Source organism: Homarus americanus, unplaced genomic scaffold, assembly GCF_018991925.1.
Source record: "Homarus americanus isolate GMGI-L3 unplaced genomic scaffold, GMGI_Hamer_2.0 scaffold46197, whole genome shotgun sequence".
Classification (NCBI taxonomy): domain Eukaryota; kingdom Metazoa; phylum Arthropoda; class Malacostraca; order Decapoda; family Nephropidae; genus Homarus; species Homarus americanus.
Window position 1 is genome coordinate 3,824,624 of NW_024723050.1, and position 24,877 is coordinate 3,849,500.

The 24,877-nt window shown below is 38.7% G+C and overlaps 2 protein-coding genes across 6 annotated transcripts in view; both read right to left on the bottom strand.

Annotated features, from left to right (window-relative positions):
- Positions 1–12,686, bottom strand: part of LOC121863286 — a 31,389-nt gene extending 18,703 nt beyond the window's left edge. The window contains exons 1-3 of one of the 5 annotated variants that reach the window (XM_042361868.1): positions 12,541–12,678; positions 11,398–11,524; positions 4,920–5,057 (exon numbers count right to left, since the gene is read on the bottom strand). In XM_042361868.1, the coding sequence (XP_042217802.1) occupies positions 4,920–5,037 (118 nt within the window). In that variant the 5' untranslated portion in view covers positions 5,038–5,057; positions 11,398–11,524; positions 12,541–12,678. Of the gene's footprint in view, positions 1–4,919; positions 5,058–10,591; positions 10,680–11,397; positions 11,528–12,540 lie in introns of those variants that run through there. The other 4 variants (XM_042361867.1, XM_042361870.1, XM_042361866.1 and 1 more) reach the window with 4 other exon arrangements.
- Positions 12,687–14,032: 1,346 nt separating this feature from the next.
- LOC121863287 (tubulin alpha-3 chain-like) lies at positions 14,033–23,292 on the bottom strand. The gene is made up of 3 exons (XM_042361872.1): positions 23,174–23,292; positions 17,454–17,676; positions 14,033–15,231 (listed from the first exon to the last, which is right to left on the bottom strand). Exons 1-3 carry the CDS (start codon positions 23,174–23,176, stop codon positions 14,102–14,104), a joined length of 1,356 nt encoding a protein of 451 aa, XP_042217806.1. The 5' UTR covers positions 23,177–23,292; the 3' UTR covers positions 14,033–14,101.
- Between the last annotated feature and the right edge of the window lie 1,585 nt (positions 23,293–24,877).

A 24,877-nucleotide genomic window follows, 5' to 3' on the forward strand; every position in this document is an offset into this window, starting at 1 on the left:
GCCAAATGCAAGTGAAAACATGTTGAGGTCGGCTCGTAAAAAACTCGTTAATCGAGGGATCGCTAGTTAACAGAAGTTAAGAATCTTATGGAAGGTAAATCGCTAAACCGAAATCTCGTTAACCGAGGTGCTCGTTAACCGAGGGATCACTGGATAATAGTGAAGACTACAGTTACTGAAGCTGCAGTGATATTAAATAAATTTTGTGTATTTTCAATCTCAATTCTGTACTGCAGTCATCGAGAGCTGTAATTACAATCATCCTGTAAGCAGTAGCCACGTTGGTCACCCACGTAATCACAGTCTGCCTGTCAGGCCACAAAGCACCCAAATAGCTCTGTTTTACCTTATTTACTCTTAAGCTTTATATGCAAACAAAAGGCTACTGTATTACTCTGCATCCTTACATTTTTCTATGTAAACAAAGTTGACTTGTAATAACTACCTTAAGGATGAAAAATATAAATACAGTTAACCCTCACTTTACGCGGTCCCACATTCCACGTTTACGCGGTGCCCTGCCGGAACCCAGGATGCTCACATTCCGCGGTGCGTGTACCCCTTTACGCGGAGAGCGGCTGGCGAGCCGCGCCATTTTTGGATCCAAACCTCCCGCCATCCGCCATGTTGTGTAAGCGGCGCGAACATGGTGCGCACAAGGTCGCCCAGTCATCAAAACATTACCAGTTCTTCACCCGCCACCCACCACAGCCGGCCCAAGTCAGTGATAGTGATAATTATGGTGAGGATATGGACTTATATGGACTTTGGGGAGTTTGACAAAGAGGCCCTGCAAGCCTCTGTGGTGGATAGTGATACAATTGATACAAGTGACACAGGTGAGGGCCAATAATCTGCCCTCTGTCTCGGAACCAACCGCCCATCCCCGTGTGCCCAGCCATTTTTTCTACTAATGTAAGTGTTAAAAAACCTAATATTATTGATATTTATCTTAATTATTAATTGTGTGTGCATACCATCATAAAGTTAAGATAATATTTTTACTACAGCATAGTTGTGTGTCGTCAAAAAGTGGAGTTTGCGGATCGGCCCGGACTCCATTTCAATTAATCCCATATGTTATGTTATTCACTTTACGCGTTTCTCACTTTACGCGGGACCCTCCGGGTTACATTAACCGCGTAAAGTGAGGGTTAACTGTACAGAGCTTTCTATAGTAGCTATAATTAAGTTTACAATACAAGTATAGTGAAGTGTACTGTATTTAACACAATAAAATAAGCACAATAATCATAATGGCAAGTTGCCAATAAAACACCAGTAACAAATTACTTTTACTTTTATCCTCTTCGCCACTGATTGGCTCGTTAGCTGCTTGGGCGATCGGTCACGTCTCTGATTACTTTTCCTTTTCATTTATACTCTTCACCAAAAGATCGGCTCGCTAGCCGCCCAGACGATCAGCCACGTCTCTGTCACGCACTGTTGGCAAATACTGGGCATGCACCGGCTCCTGAATGTACCTGAACCCGCTCCAGTGTGGTCCAGTCTTGTCTTGAAAGAGCTCACACTCGGTGCCATCACAACACTCTCTGGTAGATTGTTCCAAGAATTTACAACCCTCACTCCGAAAAAGTTTGCCCTCACAGTTTTCTGGACTTGCGGCTTCTTCAATCTTGAGCTGTGACCCCTTGTGGGGCAAGCATCCGCCAGCTCCAAGTAAGGACACACGACTGAGTAGTGCCCCCTGAGATGCTTATACACCTCAAATAGGTCCGCCCTTGCCTGTCTGTAGTATAAGCTAGGCAAATTCAGGCGCTCCAATCTCTCAGGGTAGCTAAGGTGCCGAAGTGCAGGCACCAGTCTGGTGGCCCTCCTTTGAACATTTTCCACCAACTGACATATCTCGGGGACCAGACGGGGCGACAGTACTCCAGATGGGGAAGCACTTCACTCTTGAAGATCGTTACGAGGGATGGACTGTCTAGATATCTGAACGACCTTCTTATAAGACCCAATAATTTATTTGCCTGATTTACCTTCTTCTCGCAATGGCCCTAGAACTTCAGCTTCATTGTCAACATACACACCTAGGTCCTTCTCACATTCAGTCTCAACTAGTGCAGTTTCTTCATCCCGTTGGGACATATGATACACCTCCTTACCGTTGGTACGCCCCAGGTGCATCCTCTTACACTTCGTAACATGACAGAGTTGATGCCCTTGCCAAACTCGCGTCTAACAAAGACACCGTTGAATACAATTTGGGTCTGTCAAAAAGAACCCTTAAAACTGTAATTAGGAAAGAACTTATTGATGAGTTTGACGCAAGTAGACAAGTGCAAACAGGCACTAGTTGATCCATAGGTTACCATGATGAGATGTATCAAGTGAAACGTGTATATGGAGCAAGTAACAAGATCACTAGATTACAAGATGTTGTAACCGCTAGATTAAGGTTAGGATATAAGTACCTTTGGCAGTATGTTCCTCAAGCAGATGTAAACAAAACTAAATGTAAAGTGTGTGGCCATACATATGGCCACACACTTGAACACTACGTCCTCGACTGTGTGAAGATAGAACCTTTTAGGACAGGTCCAAGCACACTGTGTGTGAAATGGCACAACACTTCATCTCTAATGGCAAGATAGCCGACATATTAAGATTGTATCCACTTTTTTGCACTTAGTAACTATATCAATTCTCATGTACAGAACCAAATACGCAATGTGCTTGAATACCTCCCGTAAATGTGAATAACAAAGTGTGAGGCCAGACATACTGCCTCACACGCCTGTACTCACGCATTTGTGAATAAGTTACCCTTTATGTACAGAACTAAACAAATAATGTAAATGAAATACTGTGTAACATTCAGTGTCATAATATCCTGACAACGGGGGTTAATTATTATGACCCTTTGTAAACCCTACTCTGTAATCCTTTTGCGCTACCGCTCACAGGATGAGTGTGGGGTGCACAATAAAGTAGCCGCTGCAAGCAGCAAAATCAAAATCAATTACACTTCGTGACATTGAATCTCAGCAGCCATTTCTTCAACCATTCCTGGAGCCCACAGAGGTCCTTCTGCAGCTCTTCACAGTTCGCTTGGTTCTTAATTTCCCGAAATAACTTGCGTCATTGGCAAACATTTGTATGGAGGAGTGTACAAAGTCAGATATGTCATTTATGAAACAAACAAACAACAGTGGGCCCAATACACTGCCCTGTGGTATCCCACTTGTGACAGGTACAGATGACGATTTCGTGCCATTGATCACCACACACTGCTTGCGGTCATGTAGAAAGTCTTCTCCACACTAGGACATTTCCCCGAATTCCGTACCCTTCCAGTATGATTTTCAGCTTTTCGTGGGGTACAGTCGAAAGCCTTGGCAAAATCTAGGTAAATATTGTCGATATTACCACCCTGTTCCAGAATATGGGTCCAAATATCCAATACCTTGAGCAATTGTGTTAAGCAGGAGCGCCCCGGCATAAAACCAGGGAATTTACTGCTGATTGAAGAATTAGTTTTGGATCTTGAAGAAGTTTGTGTGGTGTAGTGTTCACTTGTTTATACAGCCATTTTATTATTTTATTTTAATCTCTGTGTTAAATAAGTTAAATCAGTTCACCAAACACGAGTTTTGTAGGAAATATTTGTGGCGGCCTGGTGGAGTTACGTAAGTGGTGCACAGCGAGTGTGAGGCAATCTGTTCCATTTGTTTATCGCTCTGTGGTAAAGGTTTTTAAAACTTTTTTTACAATGTTGTGGGCGGGCCCTAGATGTGGGGGGGCCCTGGGAGTAAGCCCGGTACGCCCTACCCATAATCCGGGCCTAAGTGCGTGGTTACAGGACAGAAAACAGCGAGTGAGGATTAGCGGCACTAAATCCGATTGGAGTAACGTCACAAGTTGAGTACCCCAAGGCTCTGTATTTGGACCATTATTATTTATTATATACATAAACGACATAGATATCGGAGTAGGCAGCAACATAAGTAAATTTGCTGATGACACTAAAATAGGGTGTGTAGTTAAATCTGACGAAGACTCCGCAAAACTACAGGAAGATCTAGACATTTTTTTTTTATGGTCTGAAAAATGGCAGATGAAATTCAATGTGGACAAATGTAAAGTACTTAGTCTATGAGATGTAAACAGAGAAACCAGATATCAGATGAACAACGATGTTATAGAGAAATCCGAATGTGAGAAAGATTTAGAAGTAATGATAAGTAGGAATCTTAAGCAAAGTAAGCAATGTGTATTTGCTCGAAAAAAGGCTAATAAAGTACTTGGGTTCATACAAAGGAGTGTTAGTTACAAGACTAGCGAGGTCATCTTAAAATTATATCTAGCGCTTGTGAGACCTCACTTGGATTACGCAGTTCAATTCTGGTCACCGTATTACAGAATGGATATAGAATCATTGGAAAGAATTCAGAGGAGAATGACAAGACTAATCCCGTGCATTAGGAACCTCGAGTACAGAGACAGGTTAAAAAGTCTTAATTTGCACTCCCTCGAGAGACAGAGGTGTATAAATGGAAGTCAAGGCTAAACAAAGGGGACGTAACAAAGATACTCAAACTATCCAACCAGGAGAGAACTCGTAACAATGGTTTTAAATTAGACAAATTTAGATTTAGGCACGAAATAGGTAAACATTGGTTTGGAAATAGAGTAGTGGATGAATGGAACAAGTTAGCAAACATCATTATTGACTCGAATACGATGGATAGCTTCAAACATAGGTTGGATGGATATATGAGCAATAGGGGTTGGGTGTAAATGGGACTGCCCAGTATGGGCCAATATGCCCGCTGAAGTTTCCTCCATTCTTATGTTCTTATGTATCTAAATACCTATTCCAAATCTGAAATAACTTTGTCACTTCCTAATATTGCACCTGTAACAGTAATATACATTGTAAATGGCAAGTACCATACCTGCACCGACGACAATTGCAGTCACTTTCCTGTGGGCTTTCTTGGGCAAGAGGTCCTCACTTCCTTCTGGTTCACCATTTCTACAGGTATTTCTTGCATGTGGTGTTTCTTGATTCATTTTATTTTCATCAAACCCACCTGTTAAAAGTATTAGTTCATATTCTCATTAACAAGTAGAGCATATCAACCTATGATCTGTCTTCTGACATCTATCATCAGTAATATTGTATTTAGACATAACTCAACATTCTTTTTAGCCCCAAGTTTCAAGCAAAATAAGTTTGTTATAGATTTTTAAAGGCGGTGAACCTACCGTCATTCCTACAGTAAGAAAAGAGCTACTGTACCATTTAAAATTACTGTACTGTACTGTACCTGTACAGTATTTACAATCGTGTGCTAACCTTTCAAGCATAGAACCATTACTTACAAATCTTACCTATTAAACGACTGTACTATAGTGTTAAAACCATTTAATGAAGAAATCTAAACATTAATTTACTTTAACTAAAAATCAACCCAAGACCATGAAATTACAGTACAGGGGGTCCCCAACTTACGAATGTCCTACAGTGGTCCCTCGGTTAACAAGCACAATTCGTTCCAGAAGGTTGCTCGTTAACCGAAAAACTCGTTAACCGAAACCATTGTTTCAATGGGTTTTTGGGTAATTGGTTCCAGCTCACCGTAAATTGCCTAAAATCAACAAAAAAGGTAATAAAGTACACTTACTTTGAGGTGTGTATGTAGAAGGCTACTGGATGATGATGATGATGATGATGATGATGGGAATTAGAATGGTGGTGGAGGAGATGGGAGAAGAGAGAAGCGAAGGCATTGGGGTGGAAGAGAAGTCACCCCATGGTGCCATTTCATCCATAAAATTTTAGTTCTCTTGGTGTAATTCAAGATTATTTTCTTTAAATCAACACTGCACTGCATTATATACTGTAATGTCAATATGTAAAATAAATTTCAAATTGACCAATAATTTGCTTGGAAACACAGAAAAAAAGCATTTAGTTGAAGAGAGTCTGAAGCAAGATGTTACCTCCACTGAAAAGACAGAGACTGACGCCTGTTTGGTGTGTTGACAGGCTGTTTGGCGCGCAAAAATCCAGCTTCCTATACTTCAATTATGTTCAATAATTGTTAAAATGACTAAAAAATTTAGTATAAAACTTTTAAAATTATTTAATAGTACAAACTTCTTGATATTTAATAAAATAGTAAGGAATTTAAGCCCTAGAACCGATTACTGTATTGGTGGACTAATACTGTACTACAGCTGGTGGACCGCCAAATGCAAGCGAAAACATGTGGAGGGGTGCTCATTAAAAACTCGTTAATCGAGGGATTGATCGTTAACCGAAGCTAAGAATCTTATGGAAGGTAATTCGTTAACCGAAGCACTCGTTAACCGAGGGACCACTGTACTTACAAACGCCCCCCGATACGAACAGGGTTAAACTCAAAAGCTACAATATTTTACTTACCTGATGACTTATCTTTTACCTTCATTTACTGTAAATTGTCATTCGATTTCTTCTTTTCTCTTAAATTAAGTGATTTTAGATGTATATAAGGACTTAGGCTATGATATAGTGTAATTTTAAACATTGTTCTGTAATTACGGTACTGTATGAGCATAACATGTGTTCCGACTTAAGAACATCCTCAGGAATAGAACCCGGGGACCCCCAGTATATCAGTATGGTTCATAACATCTTTGACAGATAATTTAATGCCATACGCACACGACTGCCATTTGTTAACAATCATTTAGATCTGCTTTATATCTAGAAGCTTTGCACAATTATAATTAAGTTTTGATTCCCTCTCAGCATCATAAAAAAACCTATTTTCCTTGAAATTTGGGGCTAATAAATATGTGGAGATATACTGAATGTAGAAACCAAACAAGGTACTGTACTACAGTAGACTCTTGCCATTCGCAAGTTTGCAATTCACGGTAAGCTGATGGTGGCTATCGAGGCAGCTTGCAAGCCTTTTCTCACAGCACAACGAGTCATCCCACGCAGGATCTCGTGTTGTACTCTCAAATATTTGGTGTTTCTGTGTAAAATGGCCCCTAAAAGACTGCCTAGTGTCAGTGCTTGTGATACCTATGGGGTGAAATGTAAAAGGCAGAAGTCAGTGATGACCCTGACAAAGTTTTATTATTAGATAAGTTAAAAGAGGGTATGAGTGCTGCCCATCGCTGATCAAATGTTTGGTATAAGTATACAGTAGTGCACTAAGGTAGTATAAGTTGCCATTCACGGTTTTGCCAATTCGCGCCATTTCTTGGAACCTATCCCTCACAAATGGCAAAGGTCTACTGTATATCAATGAAGGTGTAGAATAAGGGCACTACCTTATAACTCCCAATCTTTTTACAGGAACTTTCAGATACACCTCACTCACTTTACTGTATAGATGCCAAACCTAATGGGACAATAACCAGCAACAGCAACATTAAACTAGCATTATTGGGTTTTTTTTAACATTTCTTATATGAATGTACAGAGGTATTAAAAAAAATAAAAAACACAAATATTAAACTCTGCAAGATACTGTACAGTGGTCCCTCGGTTAACGAGCACAATTCGTTCCAGCAGGTTGCTCGTTAACCAAAACCATTGTTTCAATGGTTTTTTGGGTAATTGGTTCCAGCTCACCGAAAATTGCCTAAATTCAACAAAAAAGGTAGAAAAGTACACTTACTTTGAGGTGTGTATGTAGAAGGCTCCTGGATGATGATGATGGGAATTAGAATGGGGGTGGAGGAGAAGGAAGAAGAGAAGGCATTGGGGTGGAAGAGAAGTCACCCCATGGCACCATTTCACCCATAAAATTTTAGTTCTCTTGGTGTAATTCAAGATTATTTTCTTTAAATCAACACTGCACTGCATAATATATTGTCAATATGTAAAATAAATTTCAAAATGACCAATAATTTGCTTGGAAACACAGAAAAAAAGCATTTAGTTGAAGAGTCTCAAGCAAGATGTTACCTCCAGTGAAAACAGAGAGAGACTAACGCCTGTCTGGTGTGTTAACAGGCTGGATGGCATGCCAGAAACTAGTTTCTTTACCTTCAATTATGTTCAATAATTGTTAGAATGACTAAAAAAGTTAATATTAAACTTTTAAAATTATTGAATAGTATAAACTTCTTGATATTTACTAAAATAGTAAGGAATTTAAGCCCTAAAACCGATTACTGTATTGGCGGACTAATACTACAGCTGGTGCACCGCCAAATGCAAGCAAAAACATGTTGAACTCGGCTCATAAAAAACTCGTTAATCGAGGGATTGCTCGTTAACCGAAGTTAAGAATCTTATGGAAGGCAAATCGTTAACCGAGGGACCACTGTATATGCAGAGAGAGAGAGAATGTAGTGTACTATATTTTAAATTAAGGCGACTTCAATTGGTATGATACATTGCCTGGGGCCATTCACATTGGACGAGGTGCACCTGTCACTGCATACCAAGGAGATGATTGCAGGAAGTTGTGGGTGGTGGACTATGGCGACCATAGTGAGCCCACCCATGGGCATTTTGTGGTCATTTTGAAGCCATGTGCACTTGATTATCAGGAGATAATCTGAGGTCAAGAGTAATAACTTTTTACTATATAAAAATGCCTGAGTACAATACTGCACTAAAGAAAAAGTACTGTATTGGAATTCTATGCTGAAAAGATGGGTCCAGACCCCCAGGACCCCCCTGGATCTATCCCTGGGTTGGCAATTACCTTTATATGTCCCAACGGGATGAAGAAACGGCACTATTTGAGACTGAATGTGAGAAGAACCTAACGGGATGTGTGTATGTTGACAACGAGCTGAAGTTCTTGGACCATTGTGAGAAGAAGGTAAATCAGGCAAATAAATTATTAGGTCTTATAAGAAGATCATTCAGATATCAGATCTTCAAGAGTGAAGTGCTTCCCCATCTGGAGTACTGTCACCCCGTCTGGTCCCCGAGATATACTAGGGACTGTCAGTTGGTTGAAAATGTTCAAAGGAGGGCCACCAGACTGGTGCCTGCACTTCGGCACCTTAGCTACCCTGAGAGATTAGAGCGCCTGAACCTGCCCAGCTTATACTACAGATGGGTAAGGGGCGACCTAATTGAGGTGCATATCCCTAGTAAGCATCTCAAGCGGTACTATTCAGTCGAGTGTCCTTACATGGAGCTGGTGGACGCTCGCCCCACAAGGGGTCACAGCTCAAGATTGAAGAAGCCGCAGGTGCAGAAAACTGTGAGGGCAAACTTTTTCAGAGTGAGAGTTGTGATCTCTTGGAACAGTCTGCCAGTGTGTTGTGATGGCACCGAGTGCGAGTTCTTTCAAGACCAGACTTGACCAACACTGGAGCAGGTTCAGGTACATTCAGGAGCCGGTGCATGCCTAGTACTTGCCAACAGTGCATAACAGAGACGTGGCCGCTCGCCCAAGCGGCTAACGAGCCGATCAGTGGTGAAGAGGATAAAAGTAAAAGTTAACTTCACCATCTTCACCCTCTAGTCAATCTTCATGCCCAAGTAATTCCATTTAAAAAGAATTTGCTTCACTGTTAAGTATGAGCAAAAAAGCTGGTCATCAGTTTTCCTTACAAAACCTTGCACTGGGTTGCACTGTTTCATGAGAAACGAAGGGTGTGTACAAACCCCCTTGGATCCACTTCTGTTATCGGACTAAATCATATTTTACATAAGACAGCAAGATGCGCCCAAACCTAACTTACACAGGCTTTACCAAGATAAACTGTTGTTATTCTATTGGACATACAGTATACAGTAGAGGTATCATCATTTGTGTAAACAATATATTGACTGTACCTTATAATTTTTGCTTCCCATTGGAATCAAATTCTGTGCATTACATTAAAACAAACCCATAAAAAATATTCTGAGTAATAAAGTTGAGTGCCTCTCCTACACTTTTCTTGTACAATGTTTTTATTTTGCTTATTTGTCTGACCCATCCACATTCTTCTCATATTCACCTTCGAAGTTGACCTAATCTAGTTCAACTTAACCTAACCTAACCTAACCTACAGATACAATTTTTTTTTATTCCTCTATTTCTCTTCCCCAGTCTACCAGGAGTAAAAAATAAATCTACGGTAAAAACATAACTTGGTTGGTGGATTTTTTTTTCTGGCCGTCAATACCTGGGTCATTACAGCAAGAAAAAATGTACAGTATATCAACACTGAATTCAGAGATGATTGGGTAAATTTTTACTTGAGGACATGAGTCTCTAGGGGTTGACCAATATGTTTTTCCAGTGTATTTTAAACAAATCTGACCTTCATTTTTGGCGGAAATTGATAGTTTTTGCCAGTAATAGGGGAGAGCCTGGAAAATTGGGGTTTTTGGGTGGGGGAGAAAACGAAAACGAGTCATCTGACCTAGCTCCTAGCCAGGGGCTCTGCCCCCGGATCCCAGGTAGGCCTAACCTGACACCTAGCCAGGGGCTCTGCCCCCGGACCCCCGGTAGGCCTAGCTTAAACTAACCTAAATGTTTCATTGGTTAAAAACTTTGGGGCGCGCCATGTCCGAAATTCCAATACCTTAGTTAGAAGTGGAAGGTCCAGGGATAAATGATCATCTTTCTGGTAAAACTCGGCAATAAACTTAAAATGATATCAATACCTCATTGGTCACGGCTGGATGATGTCAGTCAGCATTGCGCATGCGTGATGCGCCGATATGATCATCTCACAGACGAGGACTGAAAACTACTTAAAATCAATTAAATTCAATTGTGGCTCTATTATCCATTTCTTCCATGTATATATAGGGTTCAAAATGCTCAGAATAGCGAGATCTAAATGCTTCAGTAGTTTATAATTTTCAAGGGCGCTATATCCGAAAGTAAAATAATACCGATGATTGATATACCTGCAACTGATAAAAAGTAGTACAGTGCATGGCGTGACTAGTACAGTACAGTATCGTCACCACTATTTTTAACCTGTTTCGTCACCGTGTTCATTCCCAGCAATATATACACAAAAATAACTGTTGCTTAGGTTAGAAAACAGTAAAAGACACCAAGACAATTTGTTAAGGACGAGAATATATATATATATATATATATATATATATATATATATATATATATATATATATATATATATATATATATATATATATATATATATATACAAAGAAGTGTGTGTGTGTGTGTGTGCGTCTGTTGTGTCCACACGAGAATCTCGGAAACTACTTTACCGATCTGTAGTGATGATGGATGGTGTTATATGTAGTGATGATGGATGGTGTTATATGTAGTGATGATGGATGGTGTTATATGTAGTGATGATGGATGATGTTATATGTAGTGATGATGGGTGGTGTTATATGTAGTGATGATTAGACAATAAAACAATAACAGTTTAATGCTAAAAAAATATACTTTGCTGTACCGTTGTAGTGAAAAACATGGTGGAACTTACATACACCGTTAATGAACTATTGAAGGAAGAAGTTGTTTTAGGGACTGACAGTGAGACAATGTGGAGCCTCGCGGAGGGTGGCGTCCTACCGTTGCCTAGCGGATGAGCCACCCGGAGGGCAGCGATCCTGCTAGTAAAAAAATAAAAACGTTAATACGCCTGCAATCCTCTCACTGCTCGGTGATTTATGCACTGGTGCCAAATCACCTTCAGTTGTTCTGTATTTTGTTTAACAATGTTGAATCGTTTTCATTAAACAATTAATATTCATGTATAGAAATAAAACAAATCTTAATTTGTTCTGTATTTTGTATTTACCAATGTTTTAAACGTTTTCCTTATTAAATAATTCATATTCATGTACTATAATAATAATACAATACTTCTCGAGTCGTCTGTATACATGTGTAATTTCTATTCGTGTAAAATAAGGAATTTGTCCCTAATACCAGTAACTGTTAGTGGTGACGAAACGGATTTGATAGTGGTAGCGAAATGGGTTGTATCCCAGTACAGTATTACTGTATGGTAGTTTTTACGTACTGTATATCTGTACAGTACCTTATTCAAGAATACGGATCACTTTCACTACCCTTTTTCAACTTTCACTTATTACTATCGGTTAATATAAAGGACTAACCCGCCAGGGCTGCATAGCGCCGATGCGGTCGTATCATCTCCAGAAAATGTCTCAAATTTCACCATATCGTAGTAAGTTCTTTGTTTAATATACAGGGGAAGTTAGGTAGGTTTGTTTGGTTAGGTCTGTTCTTCATACCCACAAATGTTAAATAGCGTTTATTTAAAAAACATTAATTTTTTTTACATATTTCCACAAACTACAAGTCTCCACTATAATATAACGATGAGAATCCTATGTTTTTAGAATTGTTTTCAATCAATTTCGCTCATGGGTTAGTCCTATATAATTACCTATCATAATTATTAGGTAATAAAAAAGTAGATAAATACTTACGGAAGTTAAAACTCGCCATACAACTTACAGCACAGTAGATTTAAGCTATGAACACCCTCCAGTACTTCCAATTGGTGTCCTGTCAAGTACAATACCCGCCAAAAATAAATAAAAAATTATCTGCAGCTAGGTAACTACTTTTCTCATTAGCTATGCGAATCAATTACCTTTATTCTCTTCGCCAATGATCGAGTCTGACAACTCTATTCGTAACTCCTCCAGCTACACCGTCACAAGACTCCTCGTAGCAACAAGTGATGGGACAGCTCACGGAGTCACGGGCTGAACGATCTAACAACCCATGCGGACTATCTTTTCAAGTGTTCGGCTTATTTAAGTATATAGTATTACTATTAAACATATATATGATGTCAAAGCCTATATTTAAACACATAGGTCTAGAAATATCGTTTTACAGAGGAGAAATAAAATAAAACCTGCAACAAATTCGCCCTCTGCATCCAAGCATTACTCTATATTGAGGTCATCGTCCTAGCGCCAGGCTCGCTCTTACTGTCATTTTATTATCCTCTTCGCCGGCTTAATTCGCCCGTTTTCATTCTTCCAGTCGATGTCACCATCGAAAAGTCCCCTATATCAAGGCGACTAGAATTGAGCGCCATTGAGCTGTCTAATAACCGTAGAACATTTCTCTAGAATTTAAGGTTATTGCTGGCAGGACCTGCAAGAGAAGGGTGGCACCAAACTCCCGAGCAATGACCTCAATATATAAGTTTCCTCCTTGTACGTAGAGGGTGAGTTTGTTGCACGTTTAATGGGAATTTTCATGCTTAACAGTAAGAATTTACTTTACCCAAAAAAGACAAATACTTTTCATCAGACTAATAAGAAAGACGGGAGTGCAAGGCGAAACCGCGCAAGCGTAGTAGGTAGTTGTAGATATTGAAAGCATAAAGTATAGTCTAATGGTAGACCCTGCTGCCATATGGCATCACGAAAATTGTTGCAAAGTCCCAGGTTGCTGATCTGACTGCCTCAATTGCAGGGTCTTAATCGTTTCTCTTGCTACTGACACGTGCCTTTATATATTTGTTCTCACTTTTTATTTTTGCATTTCTTTATGGTTAACATGTTATTTTATTTTCAAGTTGTCTATTTTAAATTTATTTACCATGATTTATTAGCACATTTTCGCCCACCAGGCCCCGATGAGTCATTGGCCTGTGCCCGGGTGGGCTAATCCCCGTAAAAATAAATATTGAAGTGATAACCGTATACTGTACTATACCTAATGTCAGAAAATATCACTGCAGTAATAATGCAGGCACAACTTTACAGTACAGTATGCATGTTTTAATAAACGTGCCGATCCAATTTTTGTGGTGGTGACCAATTTCCAATTCCATTTAAACCTCCCATGAATTTCTGAAGGAATTAAATTTTCATGCCCACCTGGCTTCACTATGCCAATTTTCCTTGACATTTGATGCTACATTTATAACGAACCCCCCCCCCCCATTTTCTAGGCATCAAGTCAGATTTTTACATTGTATTCTATATAATTCAGCAGCAATAGTCATGTTAATTTTCAATGTACAGAACAATCTCCCTACTTCCAATTTGTGGGGTACAAGGTTCATTCAGTAGCAGTTTTTTTTTATCTACATACAGCACAAATGAAGGATAATTAAATAGATCTCAAATTAAATTTTATTAGGACAGACTTCTAAGATGAAATGGAATGTTAGGGGTTTTCACAGGTATCATTTAATACTCTTCCCCTTCCTCTTCACCCTCTGCATCAGCAGAGTCAACACCAACCTCTTCATAATCTTTCTCAAGAGCAGCAAGATCTTCACGAGCTTCTGTGAACTCTCCTTCCTCCATTCCCTCACCAACATACCAATGGACAAATGCACGCTTGGCATACATCAAATCAAATTTGTGGTCCAGACGAGCCCAAGCTTCAGCAATGGCAGTAGTGTTTGACAGCATGCACACTGCTCGGGATACCTTGGCCAAGTCACCACCAGGGACAACAGTGGGTGGTTGGTAGTTAATGCCAACCTTAAAGCCTGTAGGACACCAGTCCACAAATTGAATGGTTCTTTTTGTTTTTATTGTAGCAATAGCTGCATTAACATCTTTGGGCACTACATCCCCACGGTAGAGAAGACAGCACGCCATGTACTTTCCATGCCGGGGGTCACATTTTACCATCTGGTTGGCAGGTTCAAAGCAGGCATTTGTGATCTCTGATACAGAAAGCTGCTCATGGTAAGCCTTCTCTGCAGAGATTACAGGGGCATATGTAACGAGGGGAAAGTGAATTCTTGGGTAAGGCACCAAGTTTGTCTGGAACTCTGTTAGGTCTACATTTAGTGCACCATCAAATCTAAGAGAAGCAGTGATTGAGGAAACAATTTGGCCAATCAGCCTGTTGAGATTGGTGTAGCTGGGTCGTTCAATGTCCAAGTTTCTGCGGCAGATGTCATAGATGGCTTCATTGTCAACCATGAAGGCACAGTCCGAGTGTTCAAGTGTCGTATGGGTGGTCAGAATGGAGTTATAGGGCTCAACAACTGCTGTAGCAACCTGAGGAGCTGGGTAAATTGCAAATTCTAGCTTGCTCTTCTTACCATAGTCCACAGAAAGCCTTTCCATCAACAGAGAAGTAAAACCCGAGCCAGTGCCACCACCAAAGGAATGGAATATTAGGAAGCCCTGAAGACCAGTGCAGTTGTCGGCCAGCTTGCGGATGCGGTCAAGTACTATGTCAACAATTTCCTTGCCAATTGTATAATGACCACGAGCATAATTGTTTGCAGCATCTTCCTTCCCAGTGATCAACTGCTCAGGATGGAACAGCTGACGGTACACACCAGTTCTGATTTCATCTGTAGAAAGAATAAATGTCAGCGGAAAGAATCAAGAGCAATGAAGTCCTTGAACAAAGGTTACCAACTTTAATCACTGAACTAAAAGGGGACTTTAGATTAATACTTTAGTAGGTCTTCATCTACTAGATTGCCTGGTAACTCAACATTTACAGTGAGGGAAAAATACCCATCACACATTTAAATGCAGTGTGGTACTTGTCATGCTTGTCAAAAGATCTGTCAGTTTCAACACCAAACAAGGACAATGGATACTAGCCAGTTGCTTTAAAGGTCTTAATATATTTAAAAAACCCAGCTACTTAAACATTTGACACTCCCACATTAGCAATACATAATTATTAGACTGCTCAAGATTCAGAAAAATCCTTTTACACCAACTGCAAATCTTGTGTAACCATCCTGGTCAGTTACCAAACAGTACAGTACTAATCATTCAAATACAGGTACGAGTAAATAGGCAGGATTGTACATAGGATTTTCATTACACAATACTGTATAAGTATGCTACCAGCACATTAAAACATTTATTGCAAGCCAAGCTTAAATTGTGGATTCACATTTTATAGCATTGTATCAAGTAAGAATAAATGTAAAGCTCAGCAACATTCACATTCCAATAACCAAATCTATACCTTATAACAAAATTTAAACCCACTTTCAGGTTGGTGCATACCAATTTGAGTTTCAAAGTACACAATTTTTGAAGCAGGGCTTCATGTTCAAAAAGACAGTCCAGGACTTTAAATATTGAAAAGCAGTAGAATATAACCTTACTCATTCCTCGGACATCACTGGCTAATGTCAAATGGTCAACTACATGAATAAACAAAGTAACCTAAAAACCAAGCAAAATGATCTTACCCCATATCAATTATTTTGTTCATTATGGTGCAGGTTTATTTACTTCAACTGCAATGTATCCACTTCAAGGAATAAACACATTTAGGTAGGACAGATAATCATGAACCCTTTAAGATTGTGCACTTTTATATCGAATTAGGATACTGTCTGCCCACAAACATTACTTGGGACCATAAAACTTTCAATAGTGCCAACTGAACAGCCTTCCCGGTAGCCTGCAGCATCCCTAGCCAGTGACCACCACAACACCTTTAAGCAACTAATCGTAAATTTACCCCTTATGTTCAAACACGAAGTTAGGAAGTTTTTTTTTTTTTTTAATCAAACCCACAAATCTCATTCTATGGAAATCTGTCCACAAACATATTTGACATTTTCCAATTTTTCCCTGAACTACTGTATTCTAATCCCATGTACAGAACTTAAACATACCAAGTTATCCAATTTCAAAAAATGGCAGGCTGAGGAGTCCTCAAGTGATGCAACACCAAAAGGAGTAGCAAAGCAAATTAGACTCCTGATTGTGATGGATATGGAAAGAGGCATGTAAATTTATGAGCTGAACTGTACTCCAACCAACTGACTTCTGTGTGGATGATACCAAGTTGCTGGCAAAATTATGTGCCGATGCAATAGCAATCTAGATGAATGCTTATTGTATAACCATGCCAAGAACTCAAATCAACCAAAGACCCCAAAAAATTATTTGCATAGTATGATAGTTTTTGCCAAACTTCTAAAAAACAATGAATAACTTAAGATTAATACTATTAAAGTCAAATTGTGAAAAAATAAAGCAAGACTGGATCAACTTTGAACTCCACAAGACAATTCATTCCACTGCAGCACATTCCAGACCTTCTTAAGCTCTCAAAAAGGAAAAAACCTACTGGTTCATAACAGTGGGAAAATTATGTCCTAACAATATAAAACCAGGAGCCATTTGTATTGCCAGGATTTAAAGGCACTTTTCAGGATGTAATTGGGTCAGAAAGCAGAGCAGGAAAGGAAAGAAGAAAAAAAGAGGAGCAGAAAAAGAGTGCAGGAGTTAATCTCTGAAACAGGACTTATGGGGAGACTGGACATGTATATAAGTAGTCACCCAAAAAAGTCCTGTCGCAAACCATGATTCAGACTCGTGAACCCGAAGCAGTAGACATACATTATTCGGTCCATAAATGCTTTTGATTCAAGAGTCTGAATCTTGGGGTTCATGGGTCACGACAGGACTTTTTTGGGTGACTGTACATACAAAACAATAGCATGTCAACCCCCCCTTTTATGTACCAGGTATTGTTATGGTTAGGGAAGATTGTCTGCATAACTATGCATCTAGTGAATAAACAAAATATCCTCACCTATAACAGTAGGTTCAAGATCAACAAACACTGCCCTGGGTACATGCTTGCCAGAACCAGTCTCACTGAAGAAGGTGCTGAAGGAGTCATCACTACTGCCAATAGCCTTGTCTGAGGGCATCTGGCCATCAGGCTGGATGCCATGCTCCAGACAGTACAGCTCCCAACAGGCATTGCCCATCTGAACACCAGCCTGGCCTACATGGATTGAGATGCACTCACGCTGTAAATAAAAAGTAAAGTTTTTATTTCCACAACTGGTTTATTTTATTAATGTAATTTAAAGAACTAGACACTGATAAAGACTGCAAAGTAGATAATAAAATCAAGTACAGTAGACCCTTGCCATTCCCAACGGACAGGTTCCAAGAAATGGCGCAAATTAGCAAAATCACAAATAAGAACTTATACTACCTTTGAGCAACATCATATAACTATAACAAGCAACTGACCAGCCACAGAAGCACACCACCTCTAAACTGATCTATTAATGCTTCATAGGGTTATCACTGACTTCTGCCCTTTACATTTCACTGACACTATGCAGTCTTTTAGGGGCAATTTTACAAACAAGTTTTGAGAGTACAACAAGCTGCGTGGGGTGACTTGTGGTGTGGGAAAAAGCTTGCAAACTAGCCACCATCTGCTTGCTACAATGGTCTACTGTATTGCACTGAATAGCAAAAATACACAACCTTCCCAAATGCTTGAATATCTAAATATCACAAGCTTATCCTATTACAAATCCCACAGCATTTTTATTTAAACGAAAATACTGTAAGAAAAATCACATTGAAACCAATACTGTATATTAAATTTAAGTCTCTTACACTTAGTATTTATGCAGTAAAGTTTAGTAGTCTCCTTTTTACACATCTCTTGAGACATTGTTACATAACTATTTGACAAATTTCATAACAATGACAGAACACATCGAATGACAATCTAAAATAACTGTTGGTGGTATGTCATTCTCCAATTGTTACATTCTCAAACTTTATGTACTGTTGGTTTATTGTTAAGTCTGTCAACTTCATAACTTTTGTCAATCACTTCCGTTAGCATGAACGAACAGTTATTTTAGATTGTCATTCGGTTATGAAATTTGTCAAATAGTTCTGTAACAATGTCTCAACGGATATGTGAAAAAGTGCATTATAAAAATGTAGATTATGTACAAACAATGGTGACAATTTACAGGAACATAGGCTGCATTTAAGCATTCATGACATTGGCAACACTGAAGTAACAGCTTGGTCTATTCCAAGAAGTTGTCATCTTTAGACACCCCAGTACAGTACTGTACATTTAAACTAAACTGCATAAATACTGTACATTTCAAATTGGAAAACCCCTATTTCTTTTATAATCAATGTACCCTAAATATGCACATGCCCAGTAACCTGCTGCTCACATGAAAGACAATTTCAATCAGTTACAGGAGTGTCTCCCCTTAGGTATGGGTCATATTTAGCGATCGGCAGAAGCAACGCCCTTACAGCAGTACTGTTCGATACCATAGTCTCAAGTGGCATTCGCAATATAGTTGTCTTGGACATGACTGATTACCATTAATGGTATTATCAATAGGATTTTCAAATTTGCAATGCATATTTATAAAAAAAAAAGACATTTCTCAGTATGCGAAGTTTAAATTCCAGTACTGGTCTGCTCTAAATTACCAGTCCCCCAAAAGAGGATATTTCTTGGTAAATGGAAGGACAGTAGGGTCGGGATATATTTCAAGATAGGGTCCAACGATGTTCGCTATACAGTATACTAAATCGCGATATATAATTCCAAGTAATAAATGGGGGAAATTAGGTTTAGGATCTGTAGGCCAAAAATTGAATAAACTTGACTTAATAGTTAATTATCTTACTAACTAAAGCACCAATGAACAGGTCATTTCAATAGACGCATCTCAGCATCTGACACCATCCTGGGAACACCAGACGCCACCCTCACTTGACAATCCCACACCTACATAAACCAACACCAATAATATAAGTTACATTATTAAATCTTTTCCATTATCTTAACTTTTCACATCACTAGCAACCCACTTACACTCGCTCTAGAAGTTGTAATCTGCAGCAGTCGGCTGCTTTCTTGTCACTCGGAGAAAGACTGAGCGGGCGGGCGTGCGTGAGCAGCCACTGTGGCGCCTCTGGTGAGCAAATCACATTTGTTTGCCTTGGCTGTACATTTGAAATATTTCAGGACTGATTTCCCACAAAATAAAAAAGTTTCACTATATATAGGATTTTTTTTTATAATTTTGGTAGCCACAATGTACGAAAAATCTTTAAACAAAGTCGCAATATAACCCTTTGTTCAAATATGCAAAATTTCATAGCCTTCAGAATTCAAGTTCCCTATTAATGCAGCAAATATCAACCTAATAGGAGAGCAAGGAAAGTACATTGTATATTTGCATAGGATGCAACAAGGCAGTAGTAGCATTGAATTTACAGTCATGTCAGCAGGACAATCTTAAGCCATGACCTATACTTGCACAAGTGAAAGCTACAAGTTTTTGTCTTCATGGCAAGTGTCAAGAGCCTGATGAAGTGATCTTCAGGTTAATGAATGCCAAGCCTGTTCAAAGATGACATGAACCTTAAAAATTTCATTCCTATGAAGGAAGGGCCTATATACGCAACTGCCTCGATACCTGCATCAGCCGCCTTATCGTCAACCAGTAGAATCAGACCACACTCACCACTCCAAAATCATTGAATCCACCAAGAATACTATCACATTATGGCCATAGGTTTGTTATTTTTCAGTCACTTAATATTTTGAACACCGTCTTTACCAATACGAACCTTTAAAGCCCTTACCCAACACCAAAATCCTATTACATAACCTCACTTGGGGTGCTGGTGCACTCCAATTTGGACCGTTTGTGCAGCGGTAGCCACCAAGTAAAGCATTGGTAAATCCCTATACCCACCCCCCCTCCACTATTTCAATTTTAGTGGACAATCTGTTTGCACGAATGTGTAAAGTGATCATTTCTAAATTAAACCTAACTTTGGCCAAGAAACCCGCAGCCGACATGTTACAAAACCGTATCAACCTAACCAAAGAAAACCGCCGAACCCAACACCCTGGCATAAACAAAACTATGATATGGTCTAATTTAACACCCCCCCCCCTTCAGATGAACATGGGCATCAAAAAGAATGCAGGCACTTTGAAATATGCCAATATGATTGGCTCTTCACATCCAGGATGCAGCATGGGTTGGGGTCATCTTGCACCCAAGAAAAATCCTACTCAAAAAAGTGAACTTTTACCCAAGATTACTCGCACCCAATTCAAGAGATAATCCATACCGATTAGTATATATCATATCTTACACAGGTAGCTGCTCTCACAGCATTATTGTTATTATTATAGCTTATTACAAACCATACAGGGCTGGATTAAGGGAGGGTGACGAATAAAAATACAATTGAATTTAACAGTTTGGAGTTGTCTAAAATTTCAGGGCCAAATTTCACTTCAGCACTTTTTTTTTTTAGGTTATTTGACGAGTTTCGAGCTACTGTAATTTGATATTCATTTCACCAGTTAATTAATTATTTTTATACCCCCCTCAATCTTGATTTTTTTCTCAAGTAAATCACAATTGCCAACCAAGCAAACCTGACCCAACCATTTTTCGGTGAAACTGCATTTGAAGTAAAATAATGGGTCGATTTTTACTAGTGCTCCAGTCTTCCTTTGGATATTCAAAATATTTTTTTCCTCCATGTTACTTGACAATCTTCGAACGCTGTAGATGCTTAAGAAGCCAACATAGAGGTAAGGAGCACTGCGTGATGGGTGGTCAGACCTATACGAGACGTAAAAAACAAATGGCAACACTTGACTACCGGGTAACCAATATTGAAAATTATTATCTCCATTATCACCAACTTCCAGCAGAAATTTCAGAAAAGGGTCTTAAAAATTGACAAAAATTACAAAAAAACATAAGTTAGAGAAAGACAAGTGCAAGACTGAAATGTCACAAATTTTAGCTTCATCTATGATTACAATGAAGATAATGTAAATCTTGTAGGAAAGTGCAGTGAAATGTAATGCAGCACATTAAAATGGTTGCCGATCATTACAAATGTGTCTTATCCTGTCACACAAACATGGCCCTTCAAGTATATTCCACTGGTTTACAGTAACTTTATTGCAATTTAAAGATTTCAGGCTAATAGATTTGGCAGTTTCAATTTATAAACTAAAAGATGTAAACGTTTAAAATAGCCACAAGTTAAAATATAGATAATGGAGGCGTCTATACATGCATAAAAACTATCCAGCTTTTGGTAAACAAATTGGTATTAAAACCAGTCTGGTGATTGTGATGGTCGTGTGAATTATACATATTGATTGATGAATTTCTAATGTTTACCTTAAATTTTTTTTTTTTAATTTGGGATTGTCAATTAAAGTTAGTTTTGGATTTATTGAAACTAAGTTTTGTAATACCCGTTGTATTGTTCCTATGTGGTTTTCCATCTAAAGCCATTAAGTGATTTTAGACTAGCAATATATATATATATATATATATATATATATATATATATATATATATATATATATATATATATATATATATATAACCAGTAGACAACCAATGAACCTAACAGGTTAGGTTACGTTAGTTCGATTTGTAAGGTTTAGTTTTCGGTGCTTTTTGGTTTGAGCAATTGATTTTCAGATGGTTTAGAGAATGTTAAACACTTAACTTCCATGACGTTTGTCTTGCAAATGACAAATATACCAAGGGATAGAGCCCCCAGGTTAGGTTAAATCATTTAAAGCCATTTACGAGAACCGTCTTAGAAGAAACGAACTGCCTAAACTATCGGAAAAACACTATTGCTAAAAAATAAACCATGGTTGTCCAATTGCAAAAATTTAGGCCCCTAGGCCTAATAATGAAAAACTCGGGTTATGTTACGTTTGGTTAAATTAAAAAAATATAACTTAGCCGAAACTACGAGTGCCCACTGCATAATGTTTTGTAGTTTCTAAATCAATTCCTGAAAATTCGGCGAAGGGCGTGTCAACCGCTCGGTATGATTTGATTTCCGGCGGCCATTTTCTTCGGCGCCCCTTGGAAGTGAATGTTCAAATTTTCGGGAGGTATAACTCAAGCTAGACTCGACTAGCAGACCTACCGATACCCAGTGAGAAACCGTCTCTCGAGAACTGGTCACGCCCTTCCGTGATTTTACCATTCAGTAATTTTGCCATATTAGCTGTTGACGGCCATAAAAAAAAACCCAAGTCCTTAGTCCTTGCATTTATTGGGTTTACCGACTTATAATCAATTTGGATCCAAACCGGTGACCATTAAGCTGATAAACTCCGGTGTGGCAGAATATCTCCATTTCATACACGCGGCGAGTTAATGACATACGAACATGATAGGAACTCAAAGAATGTAAAAACTTAACAATTAAACTATTATCATTACATTCTAAACATGTCTTACAAAATGGTAAAGGAATACAAATAAAGTGTGGGAGAAAATTCCAATGAAAGGGCGTGTCTTTGTCTGCTGGCCCAGCCCTGTCTGCTCCCGCCCGCGCCGCGACACCGGTCAACCTCCAACTCCACTTTCATTAAAATCAATTACAAATATATCATGATACACTTTCACACCTTAACAACCAGTTTAACATACACAAAATATTAAAACTTACCATGTTGGCGTTATTATAAGGAGTCTTAAACGGAAATCTACGTCGAGATCACAAGGAACTGTGTACGCTGCCCTCGCAATTCCTCAACGATTTCAGTTTTCAACTTGCCTGGGTTTATATACCACCCATGACGTCATAACACCAACACACTCTGATTGGTCTACGCACAGTGAAGAACGCTCTCATTGGACCAAAAGTGGCGCGAAGGTGTCGACGCTGTGTTGGACAATTTTAAAAGTTTAACCTTCATCACAACGATAATAACATAATTTTTTCTTTTATAATTCTTAGAAAAACTTGCAAATATTTAAATAGTTCTCATTTTCTTAATCCAGTCTAAAATAAAGAAAGAGACAAAATTTAAATATAGTTGATGAGACGTCATATTTTACTACCAATATAAAAATGAAGTGTTTTATATTAGAAGCTACTATGATTTTGCATATTTCATCTTTGAAATACAAAATAGAGCATTCATCAACAGGATGACTAAAATTCGTATACGGTTTTTCAACGAAAACTGGTACCTGTAGTCTTAACGGCTGTTGACTTTTTTTTTTACCACTATCCACTTATTACTTTACTAGCCGTTCTGACGGTTGATACACAGGTTTAATTTATTTTAAAGTCAAATTTTGCTTTCATATACATACTGAAAACATATCCTTACATACGATTGTGAAGAATTCTGTTTATTACTGTTCAACCTCTTTACGACCATCACACACTTAGGTACTTGATGTCCTACTGTACTCAGGTTACAGTCATCAAATAACACCTGCTGATTTCCTCCAGATGCACTTATTCTTAGTGTTTCCAACAATGTGCTCCTGACACTGGTTACAAACTCACAAGACCAGTACTGTAGTTTGATTGAGAATGTATATGGTGTAAATTAACGTCCCTGGATGGTTCAGTGATCATTTATGTCTGGTGGGAATTATTCTATGAGCTACACAGCCTTCATGTCTTCAGCCTATGAACTGCACTCATTTACATTATATTAGTTAAAAAAAATTTGAAACAAATATATTTATATATCTATATATATTTTCTTAGACAATTGTTCTTACATTTTTCACCATACAGTACACTACAGAATAATTCTGCTCTTCAACAGAGGACAGCTTTATGGTCCCAACTATGTCGAGACGAAACTACTCAGCTGTTTGTACAATAAGTTTAGATCATTATAAAAATGTTGTCAATGCTCATAAACAATATGTCATAAATCCAAAGGAGCAGTACCGATTTATATCAATGAGAATATTTCTTATACACTATTATACAGCTATACCTGGGGTCTGTTAGCTGCCTTTCTGTCCTTATGCACTTATAATGATGGGAGTAGAATTTTCTGAGCTTTAGCCACCATGGAATACAGAGGAGCTTCAAGTATATTTAACCACCACACACCTCTCTGTATCATGTCCTGTGTACTCTACTTTGTACACAGTTGTAGAAATAGGGTTCTTCTTCTTGGTTGTTCTCTACACCTTTTTATTTCATTTGTCATATCCCAGTTTTCTTTCAGTTACATTACTATGACATTTATATGTACAGTATGTGAATAAAGGTCAATGTACAGCCTTGTGCCAAACTTTACTGTACAGTACCTCCATAGTGGATCATGGTGACAACAGATACTTAACTGTGTAGTGGATTCCTCCCCTACAAACGCCGTTTGTTGCTGAGTAGCTGACC

Excerpts from the sequence above, each read along its gene's own strand:
- LOC121863287 (XM_042361872.1), bottom strand. Across the intron at positions 15,232-17,453 it reads TCTTGAACCTACTGTTATAG|ATGAAATCAGAACTGGTGTG; the intron begins GTGAGGATATTT and ends TTCTTTCTACAG.